Here is a 22,047-nt window from a genome sequence, read left to right as displayed (position 1 = left end):
CAGTTTCATCTTATGGAACTTCACTTTGTTGACCTCATGCATGGACTACTACAACGGAGTTGCCTTGAATGCCGTTCACTAACTACAGCTGATTCAAAATGCAGTGGCATGGACATTTATGTAATAGTGGTTACTGGTGGGCTTCTGGGAGCAATTGAAGGTGCTGGTTATCTTCTATAAAGCCCATAATTCATAGAACCTGGTTTTATAAAGGCTCACTTGTTTTGTCTAATGTCCATTCATCCTGAATAGGTTTGGTTAATGTGTATTAATAGATGTGGGCATGACTCAGTAAAGTACATCAGATACTCAGTAATATATATATGGGTAATGGCTAATTAGATTTCTCTCAAATAAGCAGCCAGGATAAAGTTGAGGTACATTATGATTTTGTTATTAAAAATGGTTTGATGAATTCCAGAACAAAATGGTAGAAGATCCTTCTATCACTGAAGGACCTAGGAAGAGCATATCATTTTCGTATATATCATAAGTAAATGGCATGCTCAGGGGAAGAAAGTCTACGTGCTCTGTTAAGTGCGTATATTAATCAGTAGTATCTATTTTCTGATGCCTTAATATGAATAAATGAATTGCATAAATGATAATTTAACTGTTAGCTTTTTTATTCCATACAGATTTATTCAAAAGTGAATGCATTTCGTTTTTCAGGTCATAATTTCTGTGCGCAAGGGCACCGATGTGGTGAAAATTCAGAGTGCAGAAACTGGAACACACGAGCTACTTGCGAATGCAAAAGTGGTTATGTCTCTGTCCAAGGGGACTCTGCCTATTGTGAAGGTAAATAATATGCTCCTGAAAGTAGCTTGATTGTAATCTAGTGAGAAATACTTAGCTAAAACAAAGTCCATGCCGAGTGTCTCATTATGTTCAGTCTTCGCGGCAGCACTAATAATATTACTCACACTTGAATTTTTTTTTTAATTTAGAAAGTGCAGATGATCTAGAGAAAAGTTTATTCTGAGATTCCCAAGTGACGGATTTGCTTCTTAACATGCAAAAGTGCTATCTCCTCGCCTGTTTAGCTTTGTCATACAGATGTCAAGTATGCTGCTTATTACACTGATAGGAAAAATAGCATGCTTGAGAAATCAAATCAATGCCTTTTGAAAAATGATAAAAGAATCATGTGTGACTTCATTCGATACCTTGGGAAATTTAAAGCCTACCCAAAGTGTCTCTGAATAATTTGTTTTTATGTCTAAGATGTCCCTTTATGTACTTCTGGAAAAATGTTGAAATAAATAGTTTTGGCATAATAAGTTGCATATATGCTGGGCTAGCTCTGGGTTGAAAATGCAGAAAGGTGCTTATTTGTTACATTTCATTGATACAGTTAACTCTGCATCATTAACACCTACTTCATTCTCTTAATTGGATTCCAAAGACTAATTGGGTTCCCTGTTAGACATGTGCTTACTGCTTTGCATTTGGTACAATCATACTCAATTATATGGTAGTTGGTTGCACTGAAACAAATTCTGTAAAGCTTTATAGTATGTACAGCCCATAGGTTATCACAGTTGTACTATTCTAGCACCATTTAAAACCTAGCTTTAGCGTATGGTTTAATAGTTTCCCTGGAGTTTACAATAACCTTAATTTCAGTACAGGTAAGTTTCTTCTGATCCTAAGTGGTATTGTTGGACATTTTTAAAAAACGATTTGACATTAAGGCCCATGTGAATCTCATCAGTAAAGAGATTTGTGCCATAGAGCAGGGGTCTCCAACTGTGGCAACTTTAAGTCTGGTGAACTTCAACTCCTAGAACTCCCCAGGCAGCTTTGCTGGCTAGGGAATTCTGGGAGTTGAAGTCTGCCAGGCTTAAAGTTGTCAACGTTAGAGATCCCTGTCATAGAGGTAATGTTATTCTCCATCAAAGCAAAGAGCCACCGAATGTCATTCCTTGCCCAAACCAGAAAAGGTTTCTGTGCACTTTTTTCTTTTTTGTTGCACTGGAACAAATGTTTCCATTTTTGGCAAGAGCAGATTGGAGAATAACTTGGAAGAAAAACTGGCTCAAAATTATATATAAGATGTCAGTTCGGACATTAACTTCAGATCAGAGATTAATCTTCAGACATTAAATTCAAATCAACTGAACTGCTTGAGGATATCCAGATTATTATAATTTAAGTTATGATATGAGCATCTAAGCGACCCCAATATTCAGCACAATTTAAAGTCTAATAAGAGGCTTGAACTTCTGTGGTTATACGATTATTTATATTGTGCTGTAAATTGATAAAAGCTAAACGCAATTATGGTCTTTGACCAGCATGAAATACAAATAATTCTGCTGTAAAAATCTTAACTAAAATTTATAATATGAATAAAATGTATAGAGGCTTTAAGTAACTATTTAAAGCAATTTAAAATATAATTTATGACTATCAATAACATTTTAGGACTATGATACAAGTAGAATGAAGGTTACTATTTACGATATATAACAACCAAAAAATGATGCCTATTAGTGTCCTGTTCGACTGACATACTGTAGAATAAGATTTTGCAACACTATGTGTTATAAAAAAATTGTATGTGAGAGAGAAAAAAAGAAGTAAAATTGGCTTGAGTGACCAGATATTCCAGTCAAAAGTGGCAAAATAAGGATATTACGAATATCCCTATAAACTGGTTATAAAGTGAGGGTTTTTTTTCCCCTTAGAAGCATTGTGCCTTCAATTTTTTATATATTGTAGAAGAAGCATTCACTTTGCTGTATGCCATTTATTTATAGTATTTATGAATTTCATCTTCATGGATCTCTTCTTTTCATTACTTATAAATGCTGTCCTTAAAATTGATCCTGAGCTTCTTTCTTTCCTTCTATATCTGAGATGACAAAGAGACACTTAGCTTACAAGACGTTAAAATGTACTGTGGAATAAGAAAAAAAAAAGAGAGCTGTTCTTTGGTTGAAAGAGAACAGGGGAAAAATATCAGAATAATAGGAACTGCTGTAAAGCTGTTATTTCCCATACTTTTGAGTAGTGAAGATCTGTAAAACTATGGTTTTTCATATCTTTTTGAAATGAAAATGACCATAACCATGCGACTCATGAGTAACCCTTAAATGATAGCAGTAGCTCCTGCCATAGGAAAAGTGTATTTCATAAGCATTGTAAGTCAGAAATTTTTCTATCAATGTCGCAAGAATTCGTTTCAAGTCAATAAAAAACTGTAAAACTTTTTGGCAGCAGCTCAATAAAGATTCAGATTGACTGTATATTTATTTTCTTCAATTATGTGTATTTGTTAAACTTAATTTATTCATGTGTATTTTCTTTGAAGCATACAAAATAAAGCTAGAGAATCTTTTTTCTTGGATTTTGTGTAACCTGGCAAGAATTTAAGGGCTTTAGCTTAAAGTTTCACTGGTAGATATTTGCAGTTTTGGTGGAAGGGAAAATTTTAGCATTTTGATTAATACACCAATTGCAGCTAACCATTATGGCAAGTGGTTTGGGTGAAAACTGGTTTTTTTTTTATAACTAGTTTGTGCTTTTCAGAAATGATTTACATTTGGAATTAATTGGTGTAAAGTGAAGGGGAACTCCAAGCTTTTGGAAATATTAAGATAGATGGTGAACCAGTATGTCAAATGCCTATAGTTCAGTTAGAGGCTATGGAGGAACATCTTTGGTATATAGTCTTCCAATTCTTTTTGTTTTGAACGAAATGAAAATCAGTCTGAACTTGCCTCTTAGGTACTTTAGCATTCGTACCATTTATTATAATATTTCAGCATCACTTCTAGTGATGTGCATAAGGCTTCTTAGTAACTGGAAGATGCTAGATTTGAGGGATGGAGAGACAGAGTAGGTTGAAATAATGTTGGGATACTGGACATAAATTCTTGGTTTTGCCAATTGTTGCAATCCATTCTCGCTAAGAAATGTGTGGAGGGAATTGTATTTGCTTTTCGCACTAACTCAAGAGCGCAGACAACTCTTTCCTTAATATTTTCTAAGGCCGGTGGTCTTTGCTCGTTTTTCTCACTGGTAACTTATAACATCTTTTAGAGTCATTCAATCATTGTTGTGCCAAAATGCAGACAGGCTTTCTGTCATATCAATGGTAGCCAGGTGATGCTATGAAGTTGTTATAAGTCACTATGGAGAAATGACTTTAGTTTGTTGTCGATCTGCTTGTATGCTGCTTTTTCTCACAGTGTAATAGATATTTTCATAAAGTTAAAGCATAAATCTCTCTGCCAGTAGCTGTAAAAGAAACCATAGCCACAAATTAGCCCATTTTTCTGCCATTTAAATCAGATTAATAGTTTTTTTTTTTTTTTGGAAATTGGACATTTCCTCATAAGATTGGCCATGTCCAATGATGTGTTTACATTTCCTGGTTTTACTGTTAAATGTGTGCTGCTAATTGTACATACATTATAAAAATTAATATATAAATTTGCTACCCTGTGTCTCTTCCACTGAATCTTTTAATTTTCCCTGACTAAAATTTGAAATTGTACAACGAATATCTTCAGTGGTAAAGTTTTTGTTGAAGATAATTTATGATTTTGAAAAAAAATGATATTCCTATTCAACATTGATATCTTTTATATGCTCCACAGATGTTAAAATTTTCAGTACAAGTTTTTAGTAGAAATTGACTAGAGGTGGTATTCAGCAGGTTCTAACCAGTTCTGGAGAACCGGTAGCGGAAATTTTGAGTAGTTCAGAGAACCGGCAAATGCCACCTCTGACTGGAGATTTTATAGTATTCTTCCCCTGTCATGCCCACCAAGCCACGCCCACAGAACTGGTAGTAAAAAAAATTGAATCCCACCACTGAAGTTGACCCATGCTAGTTATTTCTTCAAAAACAACAAGAAGATAAATTATTGCTTGTTCAAAGATTTTAATTGCCTATCAGATCTTCCCCACAACAGCTTGCTATCTGCAACAGAGAGATGTCTTTTGAGCTAAGCTCAACATCTGACATAGATATATTTCTATGTATTTTCCTTGGCAGCAATATAGAAGTAGTTTGTCACTATCTTCTTCAAAATATCTTGACAATTCCCTATCTTATAGATGGTAGTTCCTGAAGATCCTGTGTCCAAGAACTAAGCAGGTGTGGATCTGCTTAGTTTTTGAGATCAGTCAACCTTTAACTCGTCTACCAAATAAGAATCAATTCTAAAAATATTTATGCTTATGAGATGATTCTTCTTCTTTTTCCTAGCATATTCCTGCAAGTGCAGGGTTCACGTTTTGGATCATTGAACACCACTTTGCATGGTCAGCTGCATCTCCAGGGCACAGGCCTGTGGCTTGCATATTTTTGTTGATGGCATCTTACCATCTCAGTTTTGGGTGCCTGCGAAATTGGTGGCCATTGCCTTCTAGTTGGTAGGCAGTCTTGAAAACAGTGGAAGGTGCTGCTCTTAGGACATGTCCATACCAGAGGACCCGGACTTCTTATGAGAGGATGATAATAATATAATAATCTATAATCAGTTTGTGGTCCAGCTTTATTCAGAGTCACCTGGAACATTTCAATGTGTCCTCGTCTTCAGGCCTTAAAATCACATTGTAGTTTCTGTCTAGTTACTGATGATCCTACCAGATGTAGAAGACAGGTAAGTGCATGGTTCCCCTTGACCTGACTGAATCACTGTATTGATTTTTATACAAGCAGCATGCTTGCTTCTAACTGCCCTCTTCTTCTATAGATCAGCCATTTTTCAGATGATGCCACAGGTACCTTTGAAAGCATCAGGAGCATCAATTAATTACCTACACACACGGCCTCCCCCCATTGTAGCTTTAGGATGTAGTAGCAATATCTCTACATCATTTTGTTATACTTTATCCTACTTCTCAAATGTAAAGGATGCCTCTTATAGAGTCATTTTTTCTCATCTTATATACATAGTAATACATAGTAAGACATATTCTGACAGATTATTCCCAAAATAAATACACACGTAGCCATTTCAACTTATTCTGCAATTTTAACCCATTTCAAGCTTTTTACTGTCCACATTCTTAATTTCCTCTCTTCCATGTATTTTGTCCCCATTCCTGCAGTTTTAAATTAGGCAAATATATGCATATAAAATTAGTTATATACAGATCATTACCACAAGTTTTTTTTAAGCATTATAAATAACATTCTGAAAAACATTTGGTGTTAGCCTGTAATAAACTATTTTCATTTTAGCAACATACACAGCATTCCCCTCTATTCTTTCATGGAGAAAAACAACCCTGTGGCAGAGGTGATATTCAGCAGGTTCCGACCAGTTCTGGAGAACCGGTAGCAGAAATTTTGAGTAGTTCAGAGAACCGGCAAATACCACCTCTGTCTGGAGATTTTACAGTATCTTTCCCCTACCACACCCACCAAGCCATGCCCGCAGAACTGGTAGTAAAAAAATTTGAATCCCACCACTGCCCTGTGGGTGGGATCGTGTGTGTGTGTGTGTGTGTGTGTGTGTGTGTGTGTGTGTGTGTGTGAGAGAGAGAGAGAGAGAGACAGACAGACAGACAGACAGACAGACAGAGAGAGAGAGAGGCTCTGAGAGTGAGTCATCCTCCTCACCCACTTTATTTTCATAGAATCTGAGTTTCCCAATTCTTTGTCTGACTATACAGGTGCATTTTTCTCCAGTATCTTGTTCTATAAAATAAGTTTGACAGTGGATAGTCTAGACTGCTTTTATAGCTGCCCAGTGGATTTCTAACTGGATTCTAAGTGATGAAATCCATTTTTTTTGCTTTCCCAGTCTTTATTTTTTTATTTATTTTTCCTTTTCTGTGACTGAACAAAGATTAGAGAGAAATATTAGTTAATCTGAAAATAGTTTCTAACCATTGAGCTTTGGCTCCAGGTATCAAAGTTTGGGTCTGGTTTCAACAAGGAGTAATGGATTTGTTTCTTCTCCTTTGTTCTTTTACCCATGTTTAATGGAAAAGAGACGTAGTATTTACATGAGATGATTAGGTGAAGCACTCTTAGGGGCAAATGGTTTCTGATTGACTACATTGGAATTGTTGTTTTCAAAGGTTAGTTAGTTATTATTATTTTCCCCTTTAATGTAAAAATAAAAGCCACAGTTCTACTTATGCACTCAATCATCTCTGTTCCTTAAATGCCTTGTTGGGTTGTGCTTATAATGTAATGGATGTGCTCAATGGATCTTCTTTTCTGGGAAGATCATGAACAGAAATATTAAATTCTCATTTAAAATTAAATGTTCTTAGTCAATAATGCAGAATTAATGGTTTTTTGTACATTTTTATTCCTTAAACTAACGCTTCACTCTGCTTAGTTGCACATTTAATTGGTAATAATTTTAATTATATTCTTACTTGGAAACTGAGTGATTGAGAAAATCGGATCACATTAACATATTCCTTCACTTCTACATTAATCATTTCAACTGAAAAATGCTCTCATTCTGGTTGTAAATCAAATGAAAATATAAAGAAGATTCTCTGTTTATAACTCAATTTTTAGTTAATTTGTTCGAGGCATTACACTGAGATTGTTTAATGATATCAGCTTTGAAATAGCCTGTATGGTAGAATTTCTTAATTGTCCCTTCCCCTCCCCACAATAAATAACTTGAAGGAGCAAGACAGCTAAGACATTTCTATTTTCTTTTATTCCAAGAAAAGGTGACTTTAGATTTTTGCCAGATAATCATTAGCACATCTAACCCATTATTATTTGTGTTTGTATTCCAACAACCACATTCTTAAATGGGAAACTTTTCCAGTGGCAATCTTTTAAATAGCAATGATAGTAATATCTTCATATAAAATATTTGGTAAGCTACATATTTTTCTCTGGGTTTGCCAAACTATGAAGTGTTCCTCCCTTGGGGAAGTGCAGAGTCCGTGAGAAGTGTGAAAAACCTTTTAATTACATTATTACAATGAATCCCAAAATTTCTCCAAAGTTTTATTGTATTGTTTTTACTATTTAGTTATATTCACTTTGGGTTTTGAATTTTTTAGAGGAGGGTTATATATTAAGGTTATACTAAAGGGAGGTGTGATGGGGAAAAAGAGTTTAGGAGCCCTCACTAAAACCCCAAAACCACTGTTCTACAATTTCTTCATAAAAGTAGTGAAATCTGAGTTATGCAGGACATGTGGGCATAATTGGGTTATTTTCTGTTGCCAAGACATACACCTTCTGTTTAGTCATAATACAATAGCCAAGAACATCCACAAGATTTAATTTAGGTGAAGCTGTTGTTGCAGAAGTCAAAAGCAACTGTGGAATGGAACTTTCTCCTCAACTTTTTTTTTTTTGCCATGAGATGCTTGCAATCAGGAAATTGACATCAGCAGTGCAAGATACTTTGCTTGTCTGTGGATAATTACTCCTCTTGTCAGTTCTCTAGCACAAATGTAGTTAGTACTGTCATTTCTTTCAGTCCTAAAAAGGTAGTTTCTTTTTTTAAAAAGTATTTGAAATCTTCTCATCCAATTTAGTAAATGCTTCTCTTGTTAACACAAAAAGATTTAAATTCTTGAAAAATGAGTCCAGACTGCCATTTTACTGCCTTTTTATATCACTTTCTTTTCTTCCTGTAAGGTATTATTTTAATACCTATTAAAAATCTAGGTGAAATATAAATATTGCAAGTCCAATAATTTATATAGCCATATGCTAAATAAATTATTATATGGCAAATTAATTGAATTGAATTGAATACTTTATCTGCCCAAGTGTGACTATGAACACAAGGAATTTGTCTCCAGTGCAGAAGCAGTGTACATGCAAAGCAACAGAATAATGATAATCATCATCATCATCATACGTACATAGCATGATTATGAAGTTTGTGCTATAGATTGCTCAGAAGGTATCTAAGATAAATCTAATATTACTCAGAAGGTATCTAATATGAATAACAGTATAGGAAAAATGGTCAAGTGCCATACCAGTAACATGAACAGTAGACTGATGCAAAGAAGGCTTCAGCTCGCTCTTTTATTCAGCAACTGAAATATTCTAGATACAACTGAAAAAAACCTCCATCCAATTCATGCCTATGGAGATTCTCAGAACTGAGGAAGCTTCTTGGTGAGAAGCAAAACATCTTCAAGGAAAAACAAAGAAAGTCTAGTTGCCTTTTGAAAAAGCACCTTTGGGACATCCCTCCAATTCAGGTATGGGAACTGATTAGGTCTAAATGATTCATCACAGCTTATTAGCATTAGCATCTGTAACAAGAAAAAAGATTTACATTTTTTAAAATAACTCAACCATAAAGTACTCACAAATTATTTTCAAGTTTGAAAATAATACAGAATGCGCATTAGGGAAAATATATATAAAACCATTAAGCAATTTAATACTAATATTAAACATAATGAAGAAGAATGTGGAAGAGATATTAACAGTCACAGATCATAATTATCCTCCCAGCTTGTATATAATAAATGGATAATGATTAATGTCTAGATTATGTGTGGTCTTCATAAAATACATGAAAGGAAGTAATGAATTGGAAACAGTTTCTTTATTTTTTACCTGAATTCTGTTTTCTTGGTACTTTTTACTATATGATTTACTTTATCTATTACATTTCTCAGTAAGGGTGACTTGTTTTTCCACCATATTTATAGAAGTAGTTGTCCAATGACAATTTACTCTTTTCTTACCATACTCCTCCCACCAAATATATTCTGAACATTATCTTCAATTCTTTGGAAAAATGTCTGTGGAGGAACAGAAATTCCCCCTTTTCTAGTACTCCTGATGTAGAAAGTTTTATCAACAATAACAAGAACAACAAAAGTCCCTTGGATGTCATCCAGTGATTTCTTTTTGCAAATATTAAACATCATGTTTTCTGAACAGTTTCTTTTATCCTAATAAAAGGATAAAATAATTATTAGGATAACAGAATCCTAATAATAAAAGAATTAAAATGGAAAATAAGTAAGTCAATAGTAGACTTCTTTCCCTGAATTTATTTTGGAGCCAAGATCATGATGCAATATGTCCCCTTTTTGTCTTTACCTTAAATGCATGAGAGCCAGTGTCATTCTTATTGAATGTATTAATATATGTACAGATCCTGGCTGTTTGTTAAAACCAGATATGTGTATTTTATACTTCAGATTTAAATGTTATGTATCAGCTATTATCTTTGAGTTACATTCTTGTATAGGATTTTAGCACAGTGAACATGACCACCAAATATTTTTTTCTACCAACAACTGAAGGTGATGCATGAAAATTCTTATGCAGCTTAATTCAGTTTCAGAATGTTAATAAGAAAGTGTAGGCATTGTAGATATATTCATGTATGTATGCATGCATGTGCATGTACATATACATTTATGTAGTTAGAAAGTAAGGTTGCTTATTTGTACTTCTATGGATAGGAAAGATGTTTTCCTATTTGAAATATTCCCCAAATTTCAATCAGAAATCAATTTGAAATTTAGTTGTAGCCAGGTTCCAGCTTATTTATTTAACAGAAGTGTGTAGTTTTTTTTAAAAAAAATGGGACAATTAAAAACTGTAATGCCTAGCTTTCATTCTAAAAATAAAACAAAACAGAATTCTGCTACTAAGCATGCCAATCTGCTAGGCAGTCAGATTACCATTTTTTGAAAGCAAGTTCATTAATGTCAATGGAGACATCTGTGTCAACAGACATTTTTGTGCAACCAACACATTTCATACAGATTTGTATAACTAATTTGTATTTCTTGAACACAGTTCATGTAGATTTCTGTAACTAATTCACATTTCTTCATTTTTTAAAAATAACATAAATATTTGTTTAATTGTTTCAGCCTATTCCAAGGTACTCTTTCTTTAAGCTGTACTTCATGTTTAGTGGTTTAGTGTTACAAATACACACACAGTCATGTTTTTAATATTGGTAGCTATTGGGAAATTAAGAGATGTTTCAGGATGGCAGATTTGTAACTGGATGTTACAAATAAAGGTCAATTCTCTTATTATAGGTATAAAAACATTATTGGGTTAAAATCCACCTTTGCTTTTTTATCTGAAAGATTGGCAAATGGAACTGATTGAATTTAGAGGAGTGAAAAACATGTGGTAAAAATATAAAAAATTGGGCTTTGAACATTGATTCTGTCATTTCTCTAACTATTGGTATGGATTGAGATGGATCTCAGATTTTTGTGCTTTCATGGTGGTTATTTAATTGAACTGAGGTGATTACATATCTGTTCAGAGAGTCTGGCTGATAGGATCTTTCTAACTGATTAACACACAATTTTAAAACCTTCAAAGAGAACAAAAAGTCTATAATGCATCCACTCCAACAGCTAACCTTCAGGGAAACCAGGATCAGTACCCCTGTGACTGTTCAAAGTTACAATGGTGCTAAAAGAATTGACTTGGGATTGTTCCTTGAACTTATTGTTGCAATACCCCCATGGTCATGAAGATAAATGATGATAAATCTTCAGGTCCACCTGCTCTTATGACCATCTCTGCCAACTGATCTTCACCAGCCTTCCCTCACTGGGCTCATGTTTCTATCCATGAGCAGGCAGGTAACATGGAAACGTTCTGTAGGCTGACAGGTGAGAACTACAGATGAGCAGGTATATGCTACTGTACTACTAGGAAGGAAAGGGACCAGGGCCCTACTAGTCAGGGAGATTCTTTGCTGGGGCTTCCCATTTGTGAAGCTGCTGATGGGATGTAAGAACCAGTTCTTCTTGCCATTTGGTAGCTCAGGGGTTACTAGTGACATTGCTGCAGCTTTGGGGCTTCTTGCTGCACTGGGCAGGAGGGGGATGAATTGAAGGAAGCAGTCTGGAGAACTGAGGTTGGAGCTTAGAGGGAATGGGTGGCACTTAATGATCATACAAAGTTCATATAACAATGGCAACAAAGATAGTCAGAAGTGTTGGAATTCCCAGAACTTCCATAGCTAAGTGGGACAATCATAAAGTGTTTTGCTTAGTGGTCACTTCATTTAGTGGCAGACTTGCCAGTCCCAATTGAAGTTGTGAGGCTTGAACAGGCAGCAAACCCCATACTTACTGGCACTGATAATGTTACCTAGTTGGGTAACGAAACATCTGAAAGCAAACATCCAGTCTCAGCACCAAGAATTCAAAATGACTAATGCTGGAAACTGGGTTTGTTTTTGCCAAGCTTATAGCTATTACAACTAATGTCAATTGATGTCTCATTAAGCTGCTAACAGACATTAAAAATGTAATCTCTTTGCAGAGGCCCTTCTTACAATATGCCATGAGTCATAACAGGCTTGAGCTCTGAATTAAAAATTAGACATCTTTTGTGCACAATCTGGGATGACTTTTTCACTGTTATGAATTACAAATTTAGGGATTATGTTATCCTTAACTTTCATTTTTTCCATTACAAGAATGCTTCAATTTTTATCATTATTTTATCTGATCCAACCAGTTGATATTTAATGAAAAGCAGTAGGTTACTGGATATTATTTTCTGGTTAAATATGACAGTAATCTTGAAGTTACAGTGCTCCTGGGGCTGCTGTGGATTAATGTAGTTCAGAATGGGCTCCTAATTACCAAATAATTCTGGCTGTTTATGATTATAGTTTGTTACACTCCTTTTTAAAGTGGCATCCTGCTTTTAGTCAGTAAATTGTGCAGAGTCATTCCAGCCAGTGCAAATATTGGCATTTAATCAGACTATAGCATACAAACGTAGATTAAGTCTTATGTGTGTAGGCATAATATATTCATAGTAAAAGTAAGCAATTGGGCAAAACTGTCCTTCTTGGCATTAGGTGGACTTCAGCCTTTTCTCTGTAAGAAGAATGAAAGGAAACAAGAAGACTTATAGTATTGTAATAAAGTATAAAATCGAGGCCATTCAGAGGAAAGGACTTCCTATACTAATGCAGGAAAATTCACAGTCAAAATTTCTGGGGAATTCCACACTGTATAACCAATAGAGCAGTTTAGTTGGAAATAAGGATCACAAAAGTAGTGCCTGAACATTTACCAGAAACACTTGTAGAAAGAGAGGCAAGGAGCTGACTAACATAGTGGTTCTCAACCTATGGCCCATGGACCAATGGGGGCCATGACATCAACACAGGGGCTGTGAAGGCTTGAAGAAATGTTATGATTTAAATCTTGAGACAAGTCTTGGGGGTAGTGGTGTCCGTGGCCATAGTCTGTGGCCACAAAAGGCATTCATGGTGGATCTGTGGTGAAGAAAAGGTTGAGAACCATTGAATACACGTATAACTAAAAGAAAACATTTGATTATTCAAAGGTATATAGAACCTGTTGAAGTTTATTCTTTCCAGACCCTGGAGATTTTAGGAATAGGAGTTAAAAACAAATATTTTAGAGCTGCATCAGTCCAAATCAAGAATTCAAAGTAATGATCATAATTAAATGCTTAACCCATGCAGCGGACTGATCTGGTGGCAATACTTTGAAGCTTGTTCTCTGACTGTATTACTACAGATTCGGTCAGCCTTCCTTGTGCAGCTATAGATATTTAAGGAAAGCAACTCTGCTTACTTTTCTTCTGTCCCAACCTTCCAGCATGAACTAGCACTATTCTCCACCAGTTCAGTATGTTGACTGAAGACCAATTGGAAGCCCTTTTATAACAGATGATGGAAAACATATTTTTCTTTTCTGCTGTTCTCTTGGGCATATTGATGAAGCAGAGAAAAGACTCCTATTGTTGGGTGATATATTTAATTAAGTGATTAATTGATTTATATGCCATCAATCAGTATGACAAATTTTAAAAAAAATGAGAAAAAGGTTACAGAGTATGAATGTCAATGAATGTCACCAATATAGACATTAAGATGGAAACAATAATATGTCAATAATATATCAATAATTTCAGTGCATCTTAGTATAAATAATAATTAATCTGGAAGTTGTGCATGCCAATACTGAACTTCTACTTTTTATAATAGAAATTCATTTATTATTGATGTATGGATGGATTTCATTTGCTAATGTTTCTATTTTGCCAGCTCTTTAGAGATTTCCAATAGTTAACATTCAAATAAATTCAAATTAATCATCATAACATCAATTTTATAGCATAAATAATAATATAAGAAAGGAAAAAAGTAAATATATGTGTGGGGATTAGACACAATTCATGTAGCAAGTTTTTATCCCTTAATCAACTTGTTGAGATCCTAAGCGTTCCTTGATTTGCGGAAAGTTGGGAATGTAAGATTTCAGAAACCAGGAATGGGGCAGTCAATGAAAAAAGTGTTTTTACAGAGAACAAAAGCATGCAGCATCAACTCTGCATATTTAAAAGATCATTGTTTTTCTCTCTTTCTCTCAAACACACAGAAATATTTAGTTTGAAAAACTGAAAACACATTTTTGCAAAAGGATATCTGTTTTTGAAAGCCCAAATAATGGAATTTTTCTAGAGAGTCTCTCTCTCTCTCAGAGACACACACACAAATCAAATTTAGAGATTAGAATTAGAGACTATGAAAGTTAACATATCCATATGTAAGCAAGGCACCATGGAGATGTCTGAGTGGAGGAATGCACAATGCCTATGAAAGTAAAGGCAGCTTCCCAGAGATTTCTGAATCCTTGACTGATTTAAAAATAGATACTCCATAATCAGAGTTAAGAGGTTTTATGATTGGGTAACTGTATCTGAATTATAGACTGAAAGTCCTGATTTCCTGAAGAGCACATGTGTTTCAATTTGATAGCCTGTCTATGAACTAAATTACATTGTACTGAGATTTCATTTTCATTATTACTGGGCAAAGTCAAGATAGATTGTTTGCAGTCTCATATTTGAGGGTGAAAAAGGGTGCTTACTCTAAAGATGAAAACATCAAACAAAGTAATGTCAATTTTGTGTGGAATAAGTGAATTATTCCAAATCTTATAGGAAAATAACATTTATGTCTGTACTTGTCCATAGATATATTTGTATTACTAAATTCTGTCTTGACAGGGGAATTAGACTGCATGTGGGAATTGCCAAGCCTTGGAATAGTTAAACTGGAATTATTTGTTGTTCCTTTGAGTCGGTTTAGTTATATTGGTACAATATCACACTGAGTTTTATTAAAAATGAGTTTCAATTTCTAATACGATACCCATATGTTTATGAGTTATGCTGCACCAAAATGTCATAAATAATTATTGTTCCAAATAAATTCAACCTTGCAATAATTTCTTATGTTTAACAGCTCACTAGTGAAACAGATTGTAACTATCATGGTAAGATTTATCTTTGAAAACACTCAATGTTGCAATAACATCTCTTCATTCAGCAAATGTACCCAAGTTTTAGGATTTATGTGCTGTCATGAATAGCTGGATATCCTTTACCATCTATGCTAATAATTAGTGAGTGGGTGTTTGTCTTTTGTTTGATACTAGCTGAATGACCATATTAATTTAGTCTCTATTAAAGTCAAGCAGAGCCTTGACTTTGACTTTAATGCTTTATTGTCTAATTCAAATGTTATCCATAGTAAGAAATAAATGTTAAAGGTAAGTCATTAAACGTTGGTGCTTATGCATCAGAAACTGGTAATTTGTAAGCATTGTGAGCAGAAGTCTAATGTGGATACTGGGATGTTATCCAACACTGTTTGGGTAACAATTTGACTCAATTCCCCCCTCCCCCCCTCAAAAAAAAAGTTTTCCTGCATAGGTAAAGTTAAGAATGGTGATAAAAAATACCTTGGAGATCTTACAAACTTTTTATATGAAGGCATTAATTTTTTTCAGATGTATAATGAAATATATAATGCGATAATGACAGCATTTTATTTCTATACTGTAGATGTTGTCATAGAAGGTATACAGCAGTATTGATTCTCATTTGGTATGTTATCATTAATTATTTTACTCATACATCACTTAAATACATAGGTAGCTTAAATCTTATTGATATCAGTGAGGTATATGCAGTCATATAATTGTAGCTAGATTAGGTTGGCTGCCCTTTCTTCTTTTAATGTCAGGTGGATGTTCTAGAAAACATTTACAAAGGCCTGGGAGAAAAGAATATCTAAAATGTGATCAGGTCCTCATATTGCATTGAATCATGGTTTAATTTTCCATGGTTTATTGAATGAAACACCATTTACTTACCACATGCCAAACACAAAGCAGTCAAATAAACTATTATGACAGTGTGTTATAAAGTCCAACCAATGTAAAGGTGCTTCCTTATGAATTTACTATTCTGCTCTCATTTTGAAATTGGTAGTAAATATTTTGACATTTTGTTGAAATGTATTGATACAGGTGGGGAGCCCATTAGAAAGACAAGTTTCAAGCAAATTCCATTGCTTCTTGGTTATTTATGGGAATATCCATGTTTCTATCAGAATATTCAGCTACCATAATTGGTTGCAACATTTTCTTCCAAGTTGTATTCCAAATATAAAAAATCAGAAATTGACGCTTATGGGTTTCTTAAATATGTGGAACAACTTGGTCTTGGATCAGACCATTGCTCTTACTCAATGACAACACAGTTACCTTCCCTAATCCTTGTTATCTGATGTCCTTTTAATCTAAGTGATGGCAGCAAGGATTGAACTAGGACATTTTACTGGAAATCATATCTTATGTTCCTGAGAAATGGTGACTCTCCAAATAGCTAAAAAGTTGATGCATCAATTCAACTGGTTCCATTTATTAGTGTTGACAGTTTCATTGTTGAGTTGTGCTTTCCTAACCATGAAATATATGTTTTATTCTGGACATATATTTTATAGCCTATTCACCTAACAACTGAATAGCATAAAATCCTTTTATATTTCACACTTATTTCTTTTTACTGATCGGTATGTTTACTTTTAAATATTCCTCTAGTAAATAACTCAGCTAGCTTTTCTGTACCACTCTGTAAAATTATTTTTGGACTCCAGGAATCAGGCAGGTATAATCCAGTATGCAGCTACCAGGGAATGATCAATGGACATGGAAGCTTTCTTGTCTTGTATGCAGACTTTTTCAAGGCATTGCTATACAGATAGTCTTCAACTTACGACCCCAATTGAACCCAAAATTTCTGTTGTTAAGTGAGACATTTTATAGTGAATTTTGTCCGATTTTACATCCTTTCTTGCCTCTGTTCTTAAGTGAATCATGGCAGTTGATAAGTAAGTAACCTGGTTGTTATAAATTTCCATTGACTTTCCATTGACTTTTCTTGTCAATGGAAAGCCAAAGAAGGTGTCAAGAGGGAATCACATGACCTTGGGACAGTCATAAGTATGAACCAGTTGCCAAGCATCTAGACTTTGATCACATGATCATGAGCATGCTGCAAAGATTGTAACTGTGAAAAGAGTCATAAGTCACTTTTTTCAGTGCCGTTGTAACTTTGAAAAGTCACAAAATGAACTGTTGTAAGTCAAGGACTACCTGTAGTCCACATGAAACTCAATGCTTAAGGCAGATTTAAACTGGGTTGGTCTTCAGTTGGCCTGATTGAGGCATTTTCATAAATAGAACTTGAACTTTGTCACCCACTGCTTCTTCTATCATGATGAGATGCTGATTCGGTCAGAAAAACAAAATGCCAGTCTTGTTCTGAAAAGACGTAATTCCTCAATAAAGGATGTTCTGAGGGAAAGGGGGGGCTTACCTTTTCTACTACTTCTCACTTATCAAAGTTTGTTTTACCCCTCTTTGTTGGTCTAATCAGGTATTTTATTTATAAATTTAATTCACTACTTCAGCAATCTTGCTTCCTTATTTATACAGTGCATATTTTAAAAAAAAATATAATTTAGAAGGATCTGTGAGACAGTTAAAATATGTTAAATATGTGTCAGGTGGAATTAAATTAAGTCCCTGGGGAATCAATTATTTTAATTTTCTTCCATAGCCATGTGAAATCTGTTTAGAGTTTGCTAAACAACATTAAGAATACATTTGCTTTTATGTGAATAAAAGTCCAGGATTTTGAATTTGAAGATGAAGCTTTATATGGATTTTCTTATGTTTTGTGATATAGATTAATTTGTAGTTTATTTAGTTTATGCCTATGCTTTGGGCTTAAAATTTAAGTTTATCAAAGTTGGTCGTAAGTGTCAGGACTGGTTGTAAGTCACTTTTTTGAGTGCTGTGGTTACTTTGAATGATTGTTAAACAAATAGTTGTTAGTCACGGACTACTTGTAACCGTTGTTCACTCCTTAATCAAAAAAGCCAATTTAGCCATTTCTGCAAGCTCCACCATCATCATGAGCCATTTCTCCATTATAGATGTTTCTACATTCTTTTATCTTTGTGCATACAATAGCCTTCCTGCAAGTCACCACATATAAAAACCAATAAAAACTGATCATCCCTAAATTGTAGTCAGAAAAATTTCTGGTTTCATCCGAATATTAAAGTTTAAAACTTTCTGCATCCCTGTTTTGTTTGTGTCCAATAGGTTTTTTTTTTCCTATTGGAAAGTTTTAATGAAATACTGTGAAGGAAGCATAACCTAGCTGCCAGTGAGAAAAAAAAAGGTGGAATATAGAGATAAGAAATTAAGAACTTTTGAGAGTCCAAAAATAGAAACTTATTGTCAAAAAAATAAATAAAACGAACATCATTACATTATAAATCATCAGTCTGGAACCCACATTATGTATCTGATATTAACACAGTTGAGAAAGTCCAGAAATATTTCACAAGAAGAGTTCTCCACTCCTCTGCTCGTTGCAGAATATCTTATGCCACCAGACTTTAAATTCTAGACCTAAAAAACCTAGAATTATGCCACCTTCGGTCCGATCTAAGTACAGTATATAAAATAATACATTGCAATGTCCTACCTGTCAATGAATACTTCAGGTTCAACCATAACAACACAAGAGCAAACAATAGATACAAACTCAACTTGATTGCAGGAAATACGACTTCAGTAACAGAGTGGTCAATGTCTGGAATACTCTACATGACTCTGTGGTTTCTTCCCCAACCCCCAAAAACTTTAACCTTAGACCTTGACCTCACCCCTTTCCTAAGAGGTCTGTAGGAGGCGTGCATAAGCGCACCAACGTGCCTACCGTCCCTGTCCTATTGTTTCTTTTATTTTTCTTATGTGTATCCATGTATTCATAACTATGCTTTTACTTATACCTATTATCTTGTAAGCAATTGACAAACCAAATAAAATAAAAATAAAATAAAAAAATAAAAAAATAGTTAGAAGAATGTCTGGAATGATGGTTTGAATACTGAACTGAAGTCTACAAAGAGGACCCTTGCTTGGGAATTTGGGGGTTCAAGGTGTTGTAGGATATAATGCAGAGCCATATTAAGTTATTGATTATGGATTCAAAACTATTTATATTTCAAGTGTTTCTCATTAAAGCTATTTCTTATTTGGATATGTCATCTCCTGTTTAAAAACTCTTTTTTTTTTTACACACCCAAAATAGAGGTCCATCCAGTTTTTCCTCTGAAATTAGCTTATGCATCATAATCCTGATCGGCATAATCATTGCCCATCCCATGGTATCTAAGTAATACAATTATAGGCTTGTATCTCCAGCCTTCAGACATTCATGGATAGATATCAAGTGCAGGTAGATTAATAGCTGGAGGCCCATAATCAGATCTTTACTTGATTTCAGGAATTCTATATTTACAAGCTTGTTCCCCATTTGCTTGTCTAATACTTGTACTTTAAGATAGCAAGTGAGTTATTGTATATAAATTTGACTTTAACATTTATAATTACTTTTTACATTTCTTTGTAAAATCTCTGGTGTTCTGGAGAGGGACACCTATATATCTTTTGAGCTCTGGAAGAGGTATTTTATTTGAATGACCTCAACCCTATCTATCCTCTTCTGGAGGATAGATTTCTCTTGTTGTAATTTTAATTCTTTTTTTTTTTAGGGAAATGCTATTGACCTCACCCCTTTCCTAAGAGGTCTGTAGGGGGCATGCATAAGCGCACCAACGTGCCTACCGTCCCTGTCCTATTGTTTCTTTTATTTTTCTTATATGTATCCATGTATTCATAACTATGTTTTTACTTATACCTATTATCTTGTAAGCAATTGACAAACCAAATAAAATAAATAAATAAATAAATAAAAATGCTCTTTACCTTTAGAGCCTCAATGTTATTTCTCCCTCGAGCTACAAATTTAAGAGCTTTGGGATTATGTCGTACAATTTAAGTCTGCCAGTTATTTTCCTGCTGCTCCCTTACAATAGTTCTTAATTGCAATACAATAGTTCTTACAATAGTTCAATAGTTCTTACAATAGTTCTTAACCATGAGTACATTTTTGGAAGATGGTGGTCTATAAATGTGAATACTGGTCTCTGTGGGCCAATTGTATCCAAAAGACAGAGTACCGAAAAATAATTTAATTTTTATCCTAAAAGCTTAGGGAACGAACTCTTTGTCAACAAGAACAATGCAGTGTTGCTTCAAACTGTCCTTTTTCTTTCACAATAGTATCAAAAGTTTCAGCTGTCAGTTCGTCTGTTTTGCAGAGGACACTGTCGCTCCAGAGTGCATTGCTAATTACATTGCGGTACTTGAAAGGTCATTTCTTCTAAAATGCTAACATTTTATGGCCGTTTAAATTGACAAGATGATCTATAGCATAAGGGAACACTTTGTAAAGTGAGCACAAACTGTGAGCTGAAAGGCATTCTTTCCTTCTGGAATGTCTTTAGTTTGCGAAGGTTATGGGTGGCAAGTTTTCTAAAAAGGAAAAGCTGCTACGGTAAGTAGCAGCAATTCAATTCTGCACAAAAGCCTTGCTTTTCTTAAGATAGTTTTGTAGTTTTATTTGTGATGTGACACTTGACTTTTAATTCCAAGCTCTTTCAGTAGAATTTTTGTTTATGTCAATGAATTTATCAACACGTTTTAATTTTGGTTGCTGAAGTCTTATAAATAAAGTATCGTGAAATGATTTAAAACAAAACAAGCTCTTTGCAAACATCCAACAAATTGGGATGTCTGCTTGTGGCGCAGAGGCCAGCTATGCATTATAGTATCAGTGCATATGTCATAGTTGCTTAACTTTAACTGTACCACTGTTACTGTTGACACTTATTAATACTGTAGCCTTATGTAGATATCTAATGAACCCCAAATTTTAGTATTAGGCCAGCAAGTCAAATGTAGCAAACATAATCTGTTTTCTTAATCATTTCTCTACTGGACTATGCCTTAAGTAGCAATGCTTCTGTTCTATAATTGGGATATCATGTGTACCATTTTATTTCCAGAAATATATAAACTATTTTATTAATTTTTAGTTTTATATTAATTTATTATTATTGCTACATTGCTTCCCTGTACTGATGCACTTGAGGCTTAATTGTTGTAATTTAAAAAAAAACACCATTCATTTATTGATGTATATAGGAATGATGAACCTGTACCTCTATATGTTTTAATGATTTCTATCTGTATTATTAAGTTTATATTTGCATATCTTTCACTTCTATGTCATTTTATTGATATGCACAAAGAAAAGTGATTCTTTTAGATATTTATTTATTTATTTATTTATTTATTGAATTTATATTGCCACCTATTTGCCCATGGCGACTCAGGGCAGCTTACAGAATGTAAAACCATATTTAAAATAAAACAACAACAACAATAAAAGCTAACAAAAAGAATCAAATAAATTAATAAAGTACAATAGAACAAAATCTGGAAAAAAATAAATAAAAAAAACACCCCCACTCCCACCCCCTGCCTTGACGACAGCTGATCACATGAGCCATTTGATGGGTTCCATCCCCTTCTGGGTTCCCCAGGCCCGCTGGCAGAACCAGGTCTTCAGTGCCTTCCAAAAGAGTATTAGAGAGGGGGGCATGCTAATCTCTGGAGGAATGATGTTCCATGGACAAAGAGCCATTATGGAGAAGATCCTTCTTCTGGGTCCCACCAGGTGTATCTCCCTCAGAGATGGGACCCCCACAGCATTCTCTGCCTCCCCACTCTAATGGGTCAGGTAGATGTGACTGGCTAGAGATGTTCCTTCAGATAACCTGATCCCAAGCCATAAAGGGCTTTAAAGGTGACAAC

General features: G+C 34.4%; 1 protein-coding gene across 2 annotated transcripts in view; it reads left to right on the top strand.

Annotated features, from left to right (window-relative positions):
* Positions 1 to 22,047, top strand: part of NELL1 (neural EGFL like 1) — a 594,259-nt gene that overhangs the window by 243,838 nt on the left and 328,374 nt on the right. For both annotated transcript variants that reach the window (XM_026664647.2, XM_087951106.1), the window contains exon 12: positions 673 to 801. In XM_026664647.2, the coding sequence (XP_026520432.1) occupies positions 673 to 801 (129 nt within the window). The remainder of the gene's footprint in view (positions 1 to 672; positions 802 to 22,047) is intronic.

The sequence above is a fragment of the Notechis scutatus genome, chromosome 1 (assembly GCF_049901735.1).
Source record: "Notechis scutatus isolate UNSWTSFEM ecotype Mainland chromosome 1, rNotScu1.2, whole genome shotgun sequence".
NCBI lineage: Eukaryota > Metazoa > Chordata > Lepidosauria > Squamata > Elapidae > Notechis > Notechis scutatus.
Note: the sequence above shows the minus strand (reverse complement) of the source record. Positions and strands in the feature narration are given on the sequence as shown.